Source organism: Equus quagga, chromosome 7 (assembly GCF_021613505.1).
Source record: "Equus quagga isolate Etosha38 chromosome 7, UCLA_HA_Equagga_1.0, whole genome shotgun sequence".
NCBI classification, from domain to species: domain Eukaryota; kingdom Metazoa; phylum Chordata; class Mammalia; order Perissodactyla; family Equidae; genus Equus; species Equus quagga.
Genome location: NC_060273.1, coordinates 126,624,636 through 126,642,468, shown reverse-complemented (window position 1 = coordinate 126,642,468; position 17,833 = coordinate 126,624,636). Strand labels below are relative to the sequence as shown.

At 39.9% G+C, this 17,833-nt stretch overlaps 1 protein-coding gene across 5 annotated transcripts in view; it reads left to right on the top strand.

Moving 5' to 3' along the window:
- The window catches only part of RASGRF2 (Ras protein specific guanine nucleotide releasing factor 2), a 220,216-nt gene that overhangs the window by 66,544 nt on the left and 135,839 nt on the right, over positions 1–17,833 (top strand). For 4 of the 5 annotated variants that reach the window (XM_046668415.1, XM_046668414.1, XM_046668413.1 and 1 more), the window contains exon 3: positions 17,450–17,597. The exons of the other annotated variant lie outside the window; for it this stretch is intronic. In XM_046668415.1, the coding sequence (XP_046524371.1) occupies positions 17,450–17,597 (148 nt within the window). The remainder of the gene's footprint in view (positions 1–17,449; positions 17,598–17,833) is intronic. 5 annotated transcript variants of the gene reach the window in all.

The following is a 17,833-nucleotide window of genomic DNA, read 5'->3' as shown; positions in this document are numbered from 1 at the left end:
ATCCAGTGTATCATTTAAATCCACTAGTTCCTTGTTGACTTTCTGTCTGGATGTTCTATCCATTGATGTAAGTAGGGTGTTGAGATCTCCTACTATTATTGTGTTGTTGTTAATTTCTCCCTTTAGGTCTGTTAATAGTTGTTTTGTATACTTGATTCTCCTGTGTTAGGTGCATATATATTCATAAGTGTTATGTCCTCTTGGTGAAAAATCCCTTTTATCATTATATACTGCCCCTCTTTGTCTCTCATTGTCTTTTTTATCTTAAAGTCTGTTTTGCCTGATGTAAGTATAGCAAACATTTGTTTGCCATTTTCTTGGAGTATTGTCTTCCTTCACTCTGAACCTATTTTTGTCTTTACAGCTGAGGTGTGTTTCCTGGAGGCAGCATATTGTTGGGTCTGTCTTTTAACCTGTCCGGTTACTCTGTGTCTTTTGATTGGAGAATTCAATCCATCTACATTTGGAGTGATTGTTGATATATGAAGGCTTAATACTGCCATTTTATCTCTTATTTTCCAGTTGTTTCCATTGTTTCTCTTCCTTTGTATTTCTGACTGCCATTTCATTTTGGAGGTTTTCTCAGCTTTCTCTTTTTTTTATGAATTGTGGCTCTGCTTTGATTTTTTTCTTTAGTGGTTACCTTGAGGTTTGTATAAAAAATGTCATAGGTGAGATAGTACATTTTCTGATAGCCTCTTATCTCCATTAGCCTAAACGAGTTCTAATCCTTTCCTCTTCCTTTTCTAAGTGATTGTTGTTACAAATTATTCTGTTTATCTTGGGTGTTTGTGACTAAGTTTAAGTGTTTATAGTTACTTTTGATGCTTTCCTTTCCTTTATCTTTTAAATTATAGTTAAGTATTTGCTTCCTTGTTCTGAAAGAGAGCTGCAGTTTTCTGCTTTTGACTGTCTATCTATCTCCTTGCTCAAAACTTTGTAGACCTTTGCCTTTTTGTGTCAGGTAGGAGGGCATCCTTGATAATTTCTTGTAGGGTAAGTCTAGTGGCAATGAATTCTCTCAATTTTGTTTGCTGGGAAAGCTTTTATTTGTCCAGCGTGTCTGAAGGATAATTTTGCTGGATAGAATATTCTTGGCTGAAAGTTTTTGTCTTTCAATATTTTGAATATATCATTTAATTCTCTCTTAGTCAGTAAGGTTTCTGCTGAGAAATCTGCTGAAAGCCTGATAGGGGTTCCTTTGTGGGTTATTTTCTTCTGCCTTGCTGCCCTTAATATTTTTTCTTTGTCATTGACTTTTGCCAGTTTTACTATTATATGCCTTGGAGAAGATCTTTTAGCACTAATGTAATTAGGAGTTCTATTGGCTTTGTGTATTTGTAAGTCCGGTTCCTTCCCCATGTTTGGGAAATTCTCATCTAATATTTCTTTGGACAAGCTCTCTGCTCCTTTCTCCCTCCCTTCTCTCTCTGGAATACCTATAATCCTATGTTACTTTTCCTAATTGAGTCAGATATTTCTTGAATAATTCTTTCATTTTAGAAAAAATCTTAGTTCTCTTTCCTCCTCCACTTCAAGCAATTCTATATTTCTATCCTCTAAATGACTAATTCTTTCCTCCATATCATCAGCTCTGTTTTATAGGATTCTAGGTTATTTTTTATTTCATTAATTGTGTTCTTCATATCCAGAATTTCTGCTTGTTTTTTATTGAATAGTTTCAATCTCTTTGGTGAAGTATTCCTTCTTCTCATTAATTTTATTCCTGAGCTCATTGGACTGTCTTTCTGAGTTTTCTTGTAACTTGAGTTTCTTTATGACAGCTATTTAGAATTCTCTGTCCTTTAGATTGCAAATTTTTGTTTCAGGGTTGGTTTCTGGAGGATTGTCATTCTCCTTCTGCTCTGAATTGCTGCTGTAGTTTTTGGGGTTTGATGAAATAATCTTTTGCTGGGGCATTTGTGGTAGTGTCAGGTCACAGAGTCCACCTGCTACTGCTAGGGAGAAACAGGAGCTGGGTTTCTGATCCTACCCTGTCTGCTGGAAGTTGTGGGGTATTATGGGCACTTGTGCCAGCTGGGAGAGCATTCACCTGGGTATGTAGATCTGCTGCTGCTTCTTCTTAAGGTCATGCTGGCTGCTGTGCTTGGTGGGTTGGGCTTCCTCATAGGGTCCGAGCCTGGACCACTCCTTGGGACCACAGCAGCACTGTGGGCTCTCCTACAAGATGAGAAAGCGATCATGCAGAGGCTCAGGGTTGCCACCACCTGCTCCCACAGTAGCACGGAGACAAGCTTCCACCTTTGGGGCTGCAGCGGTACTATGAGCGTTTGTGCCCAGTGGGAAATTGTTCGACCGGACTGATCCCTCTTTTTAAAAGTCTGAGCTTTTGATTAACTGATGATTATTTTAGTCTGAGACTAGTTCTTTTCTGAGCCACAAATCCTCCTGCAGACATTATAGAGAAACAGGCTGCTCAGAACCCCTCTCTTGGTCACTGCTGTTTTCCTGGGATGGCTTCTCAGTACCGGCCTGCGGTGTGCTGTTTTTGTGTACCATGAAAATCACATTCTTGCTACTGTCTTTTCTACCTCAGAGCTGAATCTACTGCTCTAGTTTGTTTTCAGAGAATCTTTGGGTCATTTTCTGGGAGTTGCATGTTTTCTCCCTTAGATCTGGCCCAGGAAAAAATCTTTTTGGAAATTAAATTCCCATTTTGAAGCTTTGACCTGGCCAAGGAAGCTTGTTTTATGGTTTTGCTTGCATTTGGCCCATATTATACTAATAGAACACTGGCACATTTAAAATATCACTCCACCACATATTATTGGCACCAGTTCATGGGAAGCTGCTAGCAAGACTCAGTCTTGTTTTGTCTAAATGAGTTGAAGCCAGAGTATTTAATAGCAACGATGTGTGGAACTTTGGATATTTCCAATAACCTGATATTTACTCTTCGTTCACTTTGCCATATCTGTCCACCATGGTTAATTTACTTGTAGCCATTAAGAAAATAAAAAACACTAACCCAGTTGATTGTGGGTACTTGGGGCTCATTGGTTGAAAAGACAATGTTCACAGTGTTTTTTCCACACGTTTCATCTACTGAGACACTGACCAGGTGAAGCCTTGGCAGTTAGTCATGGCCTGCAGTTGGCTCCAGATGTACCTCTTCCAAGGTTTTTCCCATTCTGGCCAAGCATAAGACATGAAGGACCTGGTCTGTGACAGTTGGGAACAGAGGTAGAATGTATTCCAGAGATGTACAGGGTAGACTTCAAAGGACTTTGTGACCACCTGGATGTGAACAATATTAGACAAGGATGGCATCTAACACATCTCTTGGGTTCCTAGCTTGGATGGTGTCATTCATTGGGAGGAGAAATGATGAATGAAAGCAGGTCTGTGGGGCAAAGATGCTGAGCCCTGGCCAGAAAGGGAATTGGAGAGTATGATGGCCTATAAGAGGCCATGGGGAGCTCTGTGATACTGATGGATCTCCCTGCCCCTTGGTATATAAGGTATGAGAGAATGAGTGGTGGGGCTACTAGAGAAGTGAGGTGTGCCCTGAGGGGAGAGCTGGCTTGGGTTTCTGCCAAGGTTGAGGTTGAAGGAGGGCTTGTGAAAAGTTAGAGGCATTGAGAATATTGTGTCTGGTACAGTGCATCATGGGATGTGCATAGCTTTTTTTTTGGCCCTCGGAAGGTATGGTTTATGCTTTCAGGTGTTTGAGATTGTCCCACTATCTTTTGCCTACTTTCCAATTTTACCAGCTGACACTGTGCTCAAACCCCCACCTCAGTTCTCTCTCTTCCCCTCGGTGTGTGCCTGTGGCAAGTGGATCTTGGGCTTACCTCTAAGGAGAGGGCATTCACAAGGGAAGAAGGAATTTGGCATATGCTTCCCTTCCGCAAAGCTCATGTCAGATTGAGTTGGGCAAGGGCTTGACGTAGCCCTTTCCTTCATCCTGTCAGTCTAGAACTTGATAAGCAGAAAGACGCAATCCTCTGGTTAAGTCTTTCAATTAATCCTGGTCTTGTCCACTAAAAAAAGCTCTAATCCAGCCTCTTTGGTGTGTTTTTATCTGTAGTCCTTCTGGTTACGTGTGCCTGAGGTCACCTGTTGTTCATTCTCTCTCTGTCTCTCTCAGTTTGTTCCCCCTTCTCTCTAACACACACGCCCACACACATCCCCGCCCCCGCCCCCCGTGGTAACTGTGCCAACACCAAACACCTAATGCTTGTAACCTCATTCTTTGTAAATGGATAGAAGCTTAATTTAGAGCTAAGCGTTTAGTATAAAATCTGTCCAGCACTAAAGGCTACTGTGTATCACATCATCCCCATAAAATTAGCACTTTATAGAATGTGCTTGGAGAAATTCCTCACAAATCAGAAAACAGTGAATATATAGAAAAGTTGAAATGCTTCATGTATCACAGCAAAACTTGAGGACTAGAAAATCAGAAAAGGCGCTGATGTGGCAGCCTGTAGTGCTCCTAAAGCCTCATTTTGTATTATTCTTGTGGCAGTAAGACCATCAGGACTAGAAAGCTGAAGATGTGGATTTCTTCATTTGAGGTATTGTATTTTTCCACTAAGAACTTCTATCGGGGCTTTGCCTCCAGATTTGCCACAGTGAAAGAGAATTCAATGTTTTCTTTCCTGAGTGCCTGCAAAGTGCAGCACGAGAGAAAAGGGGTAGTATGTTTGTGAACTATGAAAGCTTTCACTTGAGTGGATGGTAGAACTTGTTTTCTATAGGGAAAAGTTGGGCTTGAATTTTCTTAGTTTCAGCCCTTTGTTAGTCCTTTTACCTGTTGGTTATCTCTCCTATTCCCCACAGTGGTTTCTTTTTTTTTTTTTTTTTTTTTTGAGGAAGATTAGCCCTGAACTAACATCTGCCGCCAATCCTCCTCTTTTTGCTGAGGAAGACTGGCCCTGAGCTAACATCCATGCCCATCTCCCTCTACTTTACATGTGGGACGCCTACCACAGTCTGGTTTGCCAAGCAATGCCACATCAGCATCTGGGATCCGAACCAGTGAACCCCAGGCCACCGAAGCAGAAAGTGCAACTGCTGCACCACCAGGCTGGCCCCTTCCCCACAGTGTTTTTGCTTCAGAAGCTTGTCACCCCACTTGAGTGTCTAGCCGGCACTGCAGTACGACCGCGTGTCTGCATTCACAGAGTGTGCACTCCATCCTCATGGGCACACGGCTCACCTTTAGGAGGGAGCCACCCTCACCGACTCTTCGCTGACCCAGGAGAACCGTCTCTGGTTCAAGGCAAATGTCTACTGTGAGCCTCCTCCCTCTGATTTTCTTGCTCCATCAGTTATTCCATTTCTCTCTTATAGTTCCAGTCTATTTACCGTCCCCTTGGCTTTTTTCTTGTATTCTTTGATTCTCCTTCAATCTCTCCCACCTTCAAACAAAAAATTAAAAACTCTCCCTTAGCCCCAAATCCTCCTCCAGCTGCTGACCTCTCTTGCACGCACAGCCAGGCTGCTTAGAGAAATGGTTTGGTTGTTCTCCCTCTGCACACAGCTCCTGCTCTTTTCAGCTCTTTGGGATGGATTTCTGACCCTGCTCCATTGGAACTCTTGTCACCTGGGTCAACAATGACTTTCCAAACCTTTTCTTTCCTTATGTAACTTCAACTTTCTGTTTATATTTCATACTTATTTATTTGTTTATTTTATCATTTTTTATTGAGTTTATGATAGGTTACAATCTCGTGAAATTTCAGTTGTACATTAATGTTTATCATTCGTGTTGTAGGTGCACCATTTCACCCTTTGTGCCCACCCCCCACCCCACCTTTCCCCTGGTAGCCACTAATCTGTTCTCTTTGTCTGCATTTTTAAATTCCTCATATGAGTGGAGTCATACAGAGATTGTCCTTCTCTATCTGGCCTATTTCACTTAACATAATTCCCTCAAGGTCCATCCATGTTGTTGTGAATGGGACGATTTTATTCTTTTTTATGGCTGAGTAATATTCCATTCATACTTATTTATTTTTGAATTACACAAGTAATACATAAATGCAAGCTCTCTAAAAAAAGAAACTAAACAATGCAAAAGTATAGAGAGTAAAAACTTAGGGTTTTTATTCATATCCCCCTCCCCCTGCCCTTCCCCAAGCCCATGTATTTCCTCAAAGGTATTTACTGGGAACAATCCCGTGTTTAGTTTTTCTATATATTTGCATATATGTAGACACATAGATAGATAGATTATATAATTACATACTCTTTATTTACTAGTCACGTTATTCTCAACCTTCCTTTCACATGAAGTTGGAGGTTTCTTTTTTTAACATTAGTATATGGAGATCTAAGTCTTCTCTCAAAATTCTCTTTCCTTTTCCTTCTGTGACATCATTCGCTCCTGATTCTCTCACTCTTTCCATCACTTCTTCTCATCCTCTCTCACTGCCCACTGTGTTCTGTCCCTTTCTTTAATGTCCTTGCTCTGCAGGGCTACTCCCTTGCGCCTCTTCTCTCCTCTCTTGGCATCCACTCCCAAGGCTTCCACCACGTGGACGGAGCCACCCTTTCTCCATGCTTCCTCTATGTTGGGTATTGTGCTGTGTGCACCATGTACTCTTCTCATTTAATAGTCACAGCTGCTTGTGACGTCGGTGGTGCTATCTCCATTGAGTCTGAGGTCTTAGAGAGCTGGAATTCCCTTCTGAAGGCCACTGGTCTAATAAATGGCAGAGGTGGAATTCAAATCCAGGTCAGACTAACTCCAAAGGCTGTGTGCCTAACCACCAGGATACACTGCCTCTAGTGTGTGTTGCAGCATTTTCTATACTGCACTATCTATGTGTCATCTCCCCCATGGCGGTCAGAGTTACCTGATACTCAGTAAGTCCAAACCAAGCTCATTTTTCTCAATATCCCCTTCTTCCTACCTAGGGAATAGTCTCCTATACACTCAGTCACTCAAGGCAGCAGAATGTCATCCTGCACCTTCTGTCCTTGTTGCTCACATCCAATCAGCTACCACTTGTGGATTTGACCCTGGGGACGTCTGGTCTCCTTTCCTCTCCATGTCCACAGCCATTCCCTGGGCTATTGCTCAGCCACCTCACCTGTCTCTCTTCCACGTTTGCCTCCTTCTAATCCATCCTCCATATGGTTACCAGAGTGCCCTTTCTGAAGAAAATATCTGATCTGCTGGAAGAACTCCAGGGCTCCCTATAGTTATTTTGGTTATTATATTCAATTTACTTCTTTTTATGGAAAATTTTAAACAGATGCAAGGGTAGAAAGAACAGTATAATGCTTCCATATTGCTTTAAGAAAAAAACATTCATTCATTCAACTGGTATTTATTACTTCCCTACTACATTCTGGAATGCAGTGAGCCAGTCCAAGCGAGGACCCTCCTGAACTGACCTTTGTGAGCCTCTCATGCTGTCCCCTCCCCCTGTGTCCTGGGCTCCAGCGGTAGCACCACATAGAGGAATTGTAATGTGCTGGGATGTCCCCTCCCGTCTGACCACACCAACTCGTCTTTCAGGACTCAGCTCTCAGTCATCTGCATCACCTTCCCTGATCTTCTTCCTCCCTCTGTAGGAAGGACGGATCATTTGCTTCTTTGAGCGCCCACTGTAACCTCTTATTTCTCTCAAAGCACCTATGAGATTGTTGCATTGATTTGTTTGTCTGCTTGTCTCTGCCAGCCTGAATTCCTTCAACACAAATGTGTACCGCTCATCCGTTAGCCCCTGCTCCTGGCAGAGTGCCAAATTGCTTTGCAGAAATGTGTACCAATTTAATCTCCCTCCACTAGGGCATGAGAAAGCTGGAATCACTTTTTAAAATTCTTTATTATATTGATGGGTGTAAAATGGTATCTTTGTGTAAGGAGCATTTCCTTGATTATTGGGGAGATTGACTGTTTTTTGCTATTGTTCATATTTGTCTATAATTCCTATATGAATTGTCATCTCATCTCTATTCCCTATTTTTTCCATTGGTATTTTTTTTATCTCTTTGTTTATGAGTGCCTTGTATGATAAAGATATTATCTATTTGTCTTTCATATTTGTTGTGAATTCCCCTGTGCCATTTTTTTTGTCTTGTACTACATCTATGACTTTTTTTTCACATAAAGAGCTTTTGAATTATAATGCAATGCAGATAGTGCTTTTGGGGAGAGATTGCTCAATTGCTTTTTAAATACATTATTATTTTTTAAATTAAGATATAATTCACCTACCATAAAATCCATCATTTTAAAGTGTACAATTTAGTGGTTTTTGGTATATTCACAAGGTTGTGTAACCATCACCACTATCTAATTCCAGAACATTTCAATACCCTAAAAAGAATCTTGATATCTATTAACAGTCACTCTCTATTCGCCACTTTCCCTAGCCCTACCCAACCACTAATCTACTTTCTTTCTCTATGGATTTGCCCATTCTGGACATTTCATATGAATGGAATCATACAGGCCTTTTGTGCCTTGCTTCTTTCATTTAGCATAATGTTATCAAAGTTCATCCATGTTGTAACGTAATCCGTCTTCCATTCCTTTTTATGGCTGAGTACTATTCCATTGTATGGATATACCACATTTTGTTTACCCATTCTTCAGTTGATGAACGTTTGGGTATTTGCACTTTTTGCTATTATGAACATGCTGCTATGAATATTTGTGTACAAGTTTTTATGTGGATACATGTTTTCAATTCTCTTGGCTATATACCTAAGAGTAGAATTATTGGGTCACATGGTAATTCTATGTTTAACTTTCTGAGGAACTACAAAACTGTTTTCCAGAGTAGCTGCACCATTTTACATTCTCACCAGCAGTCCAATAGGGTTTTAATTTCTCCACATCCTCACCAACACCTATTTCCGTTGTTATTTTGTTTAAAGTCCTTGTAGTAGAAATTATATATGAGAATTTATAAACCCCTTTAATCCATTTGGGTTTAATGAATATAGTTAGATATATACTCTTGCTAAAGAATTTTTGGTGATCATAAAGAGAATTCTACCAATACCTATTTATGCACATTTGTAAAGAAATAACTTTTATCAATATAAATTGTGATATAAAACATTTTCTTCAGTTTTGTAGCATAGTACTATAAAATGTATTTACTTTTAGGAGCATTCCTTAAAATTTGTTTGTCCCAAATTAATAATTTTACCCTTATTGACTTTCTGTCATGTTTACTTATAACAATATTTTGCTTGTTTTTTATATTTAATTGTATTTTAGAAAGGATTATTGAAGACTTTCCACGTGCCTCAAAGTTAGTCAGATGTTTAAGTAATGAACTGCTAAAGGTGAACTGGAAAGAAAGAGCAGTGTTTAGAAGAGAGGGTTTTAGTCTTTAAATTTGATTCCTCTTTTTGTCTCTGTTAACAGGGATGCTTGAGTTTTCCATTCATCGTGAAGGGGACAGCTTAGGAGAGAAGCGCCTGCGAGTAGAGAGAGAAGAGATTGGTGGGGTGACATAGTGTTAGAACCTCACTCTCGTGTGATACCTAAACCATGTAGATTAGTCAGTGGAGTGGAGCTATTGGTGTAAGAGAATTTGAGAGTCAGAAAAAGTGAGAGGCGATAAGTGGATAAAGTGGCGGGGAGCAACGCCAGGGAGAGATGGTCTTGCCTAGACAAGGGCGGCTGCTGCCAGTTGCTTAGACAGGCACTGCACTGCTGCCGTCCAGGACTGGATCTGTGCAATTCCCAGAGACATTGCGATGCTTCTGATTTGATGAATGCTGCTTCTGAAGGTTTCTCAGTAAGGTCGAGCATAACCCTGGAGCTGGTGGGAGTTTTTCTTCAGTTACCTATTATAGGACTTTTCAGTTTATTTTATTATAGTTCTTGTTATATATATCTCATTAGCATATATATCTAGTTATATGTGTTTTGTAGCAAAAATGTCTTCAGTCAAAGTAACTAGGATGAGGTTCTGGCCAATCTAACAACTTCTTGCTAAGCTAATATAGTTTTCTATAAAAATGGAAATAGTTAAGGCCTGTGATTTTATCCTGTGCCTCTTCCCTGGAGTCTTTAGGATTCTGTTGGAATGTCTTTTCTCCTGTATGGAGTAGTGGTGGTTTGGTTTTGATTATAAACATTGCACATGAATATTTTACTCCCAAATATATGCCTCAAACTTGCCATCTGTTGGTGCTCAGCAGATGAGTTTGGCTTTCATCACGTTGATTTATATGGCTTCATTTTATTATTTCCCTTGGCAGCGAGAACCCATTTTTTCCCCTGGTGGAAGTCAAACGAAATAACAAAAAAAATGAAAACCAAATCAGAAATAATGAATAGATTAGGCAAAAATTCTTAAACTTGAGTATTATCTAGCAACTGGAAAATGTAATCAGATAGCATACATTGGAAATATAGTAGATAGAAATACCAATGCTCTGAAAATTATCACATTGAAGGGGCGCCATCCATGGATTGCCAGTTGATTTGATGCAGTCCTGGAGTAGATATTCATTTAGTAATGGGATACAAAAAGAAAGCTTGGTGATTGAAAGTTGAGAGGATATCCCAGCAAGAGCAATAAACTAGGGAGACCCAATGAAATACATTGAATGATTTGAAATTATGAGAAATGAAAATTATTATGTGAAGAAGAAGAAACCATGCAAAATAAATCATATTAGGTGGGTTTTTGCATTTGACAATGACTCTTTACTTGAATGACTATTTCTCGTCAGGTTCCATGCCAGGTGCTGGACTAATCTTTAACATTTTTGCTCGGATTATTGCAGGGCACCAACTGGTCTCTCTTCTCCTCTTGCACTCCACCCCCCACCTCTGCCTTTTCCCATCACAGCAGCAGGGTGTTCCTGTTAAAAAGTCAGATCCTGCCACACCTCTGATCAGAGCTCAACATCCCATCTGGGGTGAAAATCTGAGACTTCCTGTTGGTCTACAGAGCCCTAAATGCTTTAGAATCCTGTACTCTTTTCTACCTGTCACTTACTCTCCTCCAGTAAACTGGCCGCTGTGCCATTCCTCAGGCAGGCCAGGCCTGCTCCCACCGCGGGGCTTTTGCACGTGCTATTCCTTCTACTTGGGATGTTCTTCCACTGGCTGGCTGCTTGGCTCGCTCCTCCCGCCATTACTCGAGCGCCATCTTCTCAGGGAGATCTCTCTCACACCCTGGTAAAATTCTAACCCCATCTCCCCCACTCCTTATCCTGCTTCTCCCTTTTTCCTCTAAGGTACTAATCACCAGATGACATCCTATTATTTAAAAAATTTATTTTACTGTTTTGTGCACCCCACTACCATGTAAATTCCATGAGGGCAGAGATTGTTTTTTTCTATTTTGTTTGCTCCTGTATCCAGTGCTTCAAACAGTTCCTGGGTACATAAAAACACTCAACAAATATTGAATGAAAGAACGAATTTGGAGTCACAGGAGCATATAAAGACGGAACTAAACATCGTATATTCCCACCTCACAGAGTAAATAACTGCCATTAAGCTTTTGTGTATTTTCTTTTTTCCATGTGAACACGTATGCATGTGCATGTACAAATCATGTTTAATCTCCTGGGGTCTTTTTGTTCATTTATTAGTAGGTCTTGGGTATGTTCTATTATGTTAACTATTCTTTAAAAATAGGATTTTAAATGGCTGTATCGTTCCATTGTGTAGACGTAGTATTACTTGTTTAACCCCTTCCATGTTATATATACACGAATACTTAGTTTGTCTTATGTCTCAATTTTCTTGTATTTATTTTAATGAATGAACATCTTGTCTCTTTGTATATCTTTGTGCAAGCCTCTGATTATCTTCCTTGGGTTAGATTATTAGAAGTGAGGTTACTATGACAAAGGATATGACATTTTTAATCTGTCTTGATACTTATTGTGATGCTGTCTTCTAGAATGGCTTACTCCAGGAGAGTGTCCATTTTACTATATCTTTGCCAGCACTGAGTATTATTATTTTCCGAAACTCTTGACCAGATTGGATAAACAATTTTTACTTCTTCGATTAAGTAGGGCCCTTTTACTGTATTAGTCATTCATATATATTCATATATATTCATACATATATTAGTCATTCATTCACATATATATGAATATATTCATATATATTCATATATTCTATGAAGCCCTTTTGTCTATTTCTTGGCTTACTAATTTTAGGCGGTATTATTGCCTCCCTGCTACAAAGATGACGAATTTAACATCGTTACAATACCTCTTACCTCCCCTCCCTTTGTCCACTCTGGTTTTGTTACTTACATATTCTTGCCTCTTAAATTGGCTGACTTTGTCTCAAGATAATATAATTAAACCTCTATTAATTTATCCACTTTAGGCAGTATGTGTTGACTCTCTGCTATGAAAAATAAGTAAATTAAGACATTTAATGTTTTTATTGTTCTTTTCTCTCCTCTAACCCTAAGGTTTTATTACTTTCATGATTATTTATTCTCTATTTATAAACTTTTAAACATTTACCTTCTGTTCTCTAAATTTAATTAAACTTCTGTTGATTCTGAAAATTGAAAAACAATAAGGGACACTGACATCATTGTTATACAAATGTTAGGTCCCAAAATATCAAGGTTGGTGTTTGCTTCCACAGAGAATGAAATATAATCATATGCAATTGAATATTTGCTCCTTAATGGAGAATCTTGCATGTGTCAAGTTCTAGTGTCTTTCTAGCTTCCTTTACCTCATTTGGCTTGTATTCTTACATTCCATGTCATCTTTTGTCTTTCTTTTCTGTTTTGTTTGGTTGGAAAACCTCCCTGTAATTTTTCTTCTGTAGTAAGTGTGGTGGTTGGTAAACTCTTTCTGTCTTGACCTGATACTTGGTTGGTCGATTGGTTGTCTGGATGGAGGAATTTAGGTTAATAATATTTTTCCTTCAATTCTGTTATGATGTGGCATCCCAGGTTACTGACAGAAAGTGCACTCAGCTTGATTCTCACTTTCTTTAGATAACCAGTGGTTTCTCTTTGAAAGCTTTTTAAATTTTCCTCTATCTGTAGAGCTCTGATATTTACTAGGATGTGTCAGGGTATGAAGTTTTTTCATTTATCCTGTCTGGCTGTTGGATTATCCTTTCTATTTGAACTGTGCCATGTTCAGTTCACAGAAGGCTTCTTCCATTTCTTGATTATTTCTTCCCCATCACAGCCTCTGTTTTTTCCCTTCTGAAGCTCCCGTGAGATAGATACTAGACTCCTGGATCTATACCCCATGTCACTCAATTTTTCTTTCGTATTTCCAGTTTCTTTGTATTTTTATTCAGTGTTCTTTTTTATCTCTCCAACCATCCAGCTTAGGTTTCAGTCTGGTTTATTGGTTAGCACATTCACTGGCCTGTAAAATTTTAATCGTCATTTTTTGTTTCCAAGAACTCTTCTTGTTACCTAATTACTTCTTTTCCATGGCAGCCCCTTTTTGCCTTATGGCTCTAATATTCTTTCATATCTCTGTGAAGATAATAAGTCTCTGTTGCCTGAATTAGCCTTGTTTCCTCTAATGATTTTTTCTGTTTTTTTGTTTGGGGCTGTATTTGTTATCTATTGCTGCTCAACAATTTACTCTATGATGCTTAAAACAATACATAATTTATTGTCCCTGCACAGTGTCTGTGGTCCGGAATCCAGGCAGGTTTAGCTGGTGCCTCTGCCCAAAGGTCTCTCACATGGCAACAACCAAGGTGTTGGCCAGGGCAGCAGTCTCATCTGAAGGCTCAAAAGGGGAGGGATCTGCTTCCAAGTTCAGTCACATGACTGTTGGTGAGATTCACTTCCTTATCACTTGTTGGATTGAAGTCTCAGTTCTTGATCGGCTGTTGGCCAGGGGCCTCTCAATTTCTATGTATGTGGACCTCTCCATACATCAGCTCACAATATGGCCCTGGCTTCCCTGAGAGCAAACCAGCAAGACAGCAAGAGAAAGCAAGCAAGATGGATGCCAGAGTCTCCTTGTAAACTGATCTTGGAAGTGCCGTCCCATCACTTTTGCCATATTCTGTTTCTTAGAAGTGAATGACTCAGGTCCAGCTCACGCTCATGAGGAGGGGGTTACGTAAGGACATGAAACCAGAGGCAGGAATCACTGGGGGCCATCTTAGATGCTGCCTTTCTTTTTGGGGTTGATTTTCTCAAGTGTCTAGCAATCTTTGTTTCTAAATGAAGGACCGTGTGGATTATTACAGGTAGTTTACCTGGGTTTACTCTGTGAATGAATCCAGGGTCTCTGTCACATGTGTAGACTTCCTTTTCAGGTTTGTGGGCAGACAGCAGGAAGCCTGGCTGGGACTCCCTGCTATAGAATTCCATATCCTTTAGTGTGCATGAGTGGAACCTGTCATTTGCCATCAGTCACTAGTGTATAGCAAATGTGATGGGATTGTCACTCCCTTGATTAGAGTACATTATATGGCAAAGGAAAGAGGACTTTGCAGATGTAATTATGGTCCTAAATCAGTTGATTTTGAGTTAATTAAAAGGGAAGTTTTCCTGGGTGGGGCTGACTTAATAAGGTGAAAGCCTTCAAAGAGGGACTGGGCCCTCCCTGGGGTCAAAGATGCTCTCCTGCTGGCCTTGAAGAAGCAAACGGCATGAGTTCTACAGGTGCAAGAAAATGAATCTTCCCAACAACCTGAATGAACCTGGAAGAGAGTTCTTACCGTTCCAGCCTCCAGATGAGAATGCCCTTGGCTGGCACCTTGATTGCAGCCTTGTGAGCTGAGGATCCAGTTAAACTGAGCCTGGACTCCTGACCCCTGGAAACTATGACATAATAGATATGTGGTGTTTAAACCACTGACTTTGTGGTAATTTGTCACACAGTAGAAGATTAACGCAGAGTATTTCACTCCTAGTCCCTCTCAGGCCTTTCCTTTTTTGGTTCGTCCTCGTGTCTCCAGTGGATGTCTGGAGTAAAGCCAACCTCTGTTCTCTGAGTCCACCTTCCTCTTTAGGAGCTTTCCTTAGGTAGGTGGCCCCATTCTACAGAGAGCATGTCTTGGGCTATAACCTGAGGGCATGTCACAGCTGCCACTTAGGCTGTTTATTTCTTTATTTTGGGAGGTGGGAAGAGGGAGCCTACCTTCCAGATGCTCTGAAGGTACTTGTTTAGTGAAAGGCCCTAACGATTGTCCCCTTGCCTGCTCGCATTCTTTGCATTTGTTGATTCTGGGCCTGGAGCTTCTCTGGCCACTTTTGGTGGGAGCCATGCTTCGGTGGTGTCTGCGTGTGTGGTTTCTTCTACTTTAATTTTCCCACCACTCTGAGTCTACATAGTTTTTCTCTTCATAGAATTTCATAAAGCTTCTGGTCCGTTGATGGCATATTTTTCTGTTTTATAATGCTATTATGGTTTCATTCTTTAAACAGAAAACAATTTTCCTAGCAATTCAGTGGGGCCTTGTAAGTGATGGGAGTCAGATGTCGATGATGAGTCTGCATGAACTCAGCCGCACATCCTGGACTGGACTTTTTCTTTTTATAAGAGAAAATAAAATACTGTTTTCCTATCTGATGCTGATCTAATATATTTATAATAAATTTGGCATGTTTCTAAAATTGCTGAGAAAGGGCAGAATTTTTATGATAATTACTTTTCTCATGCTCTATGATCACGTCCTCCCTTTAAAGTTCCCAAAAGTATATTTCTATGAAGATTCTGCCCTTTTTTTCTTCTTTTCTCTTCCTCCCACTTAGGCTTACACAGCCTTTCTTGCTATTCGCTTAGGGTAATTTCTTAGAACAAGTGACTTCAAAATATTGCTGACACTGTTTTTTTCTAACGCTAATGGCACACATGATGTAAGTGCTGAGAATGTTGAGATAATTGAACTGAAATTGTGATTTTAGAATTGTCTTAAGACTCTTTTAGTCCCAAGTAACACAAACCTATTTCAAACTATTCAAGCCTATTCAAAACTTCAAAGTTTAGGTTAAAAACAGAGTTTATTAGATGGAACAACAATATCTCATTGAACCCAAGGGTAAAATTTATATTCAAATGTCATGAGTGTCTGGAACCAGAAGCTAGAAAGCCGACGGTAGCCCAGGTAGTCATTATTTTACTGTTGCAGGCTTTCTGTCTCTCCTGTCTCTTATTTTGCTGAAAAGATGCTTATTGTCTTCTCTCTCAGCAGACTCACTTTGTTTTGGCATGGATGTGGCCAAATATGGCTTCCCAACAATGGCAACCTGAGTTTCCAATTTCATATCATCTCAGTGCAAGCAAATAGGTCAGAAGCACAATCCCAAATTCTAAGGAGAAGGAATCTAATTGGTTTAGCTTGGGCCGGTTAGATCTTTTTAGACCAGTTTAATGTGGTCATGAGGGCAGGTTTTATGGTATAGATATGGTTGCCATGGCCCGAGTTCCTGAAGAAGAGGTAAGTGGGAGGAAGATTGGGCAGATATCTCAAAACGCGTCTGCTGCAACATTCTCGTTTATGTCCAGTGTGCTATTTCTCATTGAGAGACAGTTTAGCTAAGGGTTAAGAAGATGGGCTAGGGGGCAGACAGACTTGATTTGAATCCCAACCCTGCTGCCCGCCAGCTGTGTGACCTCTGTGAGGATCAAAATCTTTCTCTTACATTTGGGATGGATAAAGCCTCTCTCCTGGGGTTGCTGGGAGGACAAGATGAGAATATATATGGTACATCCTACACACTCAATAAATAGTAACTTTTATTAATTATTGCTGTTATCATATCATTTGGGAAAGATTATGTGAAAGAAGGAACATACATTTTAACATCCTGATAGCGCAAGAAGATCTGAGCCAAATTCCAGATGCCGCAGAACTGCATAATCAATAAAAATCTAAGAGAGAGTTTTGTCTTTACCACACTTGGCCAAAGAAGTGGACACAGGTTAGCTTGCTGGAGTTAGGGCCTAAAGAATCTACAGTGAAATTTTTGCTTGTATTGGTTTTGTAAAGAGAGTTGTCAGTAGTCTCACAATCCTGCAGAGAACCAGGCAGCGCTGGTGGTCACTGGTACGTCATCAGAGTTCTTTCCAGTCAGTGCCTGTTCTCATGGTCACTGCATTCATTCTGCTTGGTGGCAGGTCTGTTTTGGTTGGCTGGTGCCTTACCCAATGAAATATTTTGAATATCATCCCTGGAAATGCAGTATGTGCTACCAATTCATACTTTAGTTTCTTTGTTAAAGGAGATGCACTGTATTCTTTATAAAGCAATAGATTTCCTTTGCCCTTTTCTCACTTATATGATAAAATTGTGGGTGGCAGCCGTCATTAAACGAAGTCTTAGTAAAGGATATGTAAAGGGATAATGATTCAAATTCTGTAAAGTTAAAGGATGCCAAATGTCAGCCAAAAGTTAATGTTTGTATGAAATAGAGTTAGCCAAATGAGCTATGTTCCTGGCTTCTTTTTTAAATGTAGCATATGCTGTTCTATATGGAACTGTAGTAGAACAATATATCAATGACTAACTGTGTAATTTTCTCTTAAGTTATGCAGACATATTGATTGAGAGGGAAGTGTTAATGCAGAAGTACATTCATCTAGTTCAGATCGTAGAGACAGAAAAAGTTGCAGCTAACCAACTCCGGCACCAACTTGAAGATCAAGATACAGAAATCGAAAGGCTTAAATCAGAGGTATTTCCCAGTTGATAGATTCCTTCTCATTGTTTCACATTTACTGTCATCTCATGATTACCCAAGCCTATCAGGGCAAAATTTTAATCTCAAACTTAGTTCCTCTGCCATCAACATGTACATGGCTGGGCTACTGATCTCCATTAGAAATAAATCTAATGTCTATGTTAGGATTAGGTAAATGTGCTACAACAAAATGCTAGGATAATATGCTATTTTTTAAATATTTGTGCCCC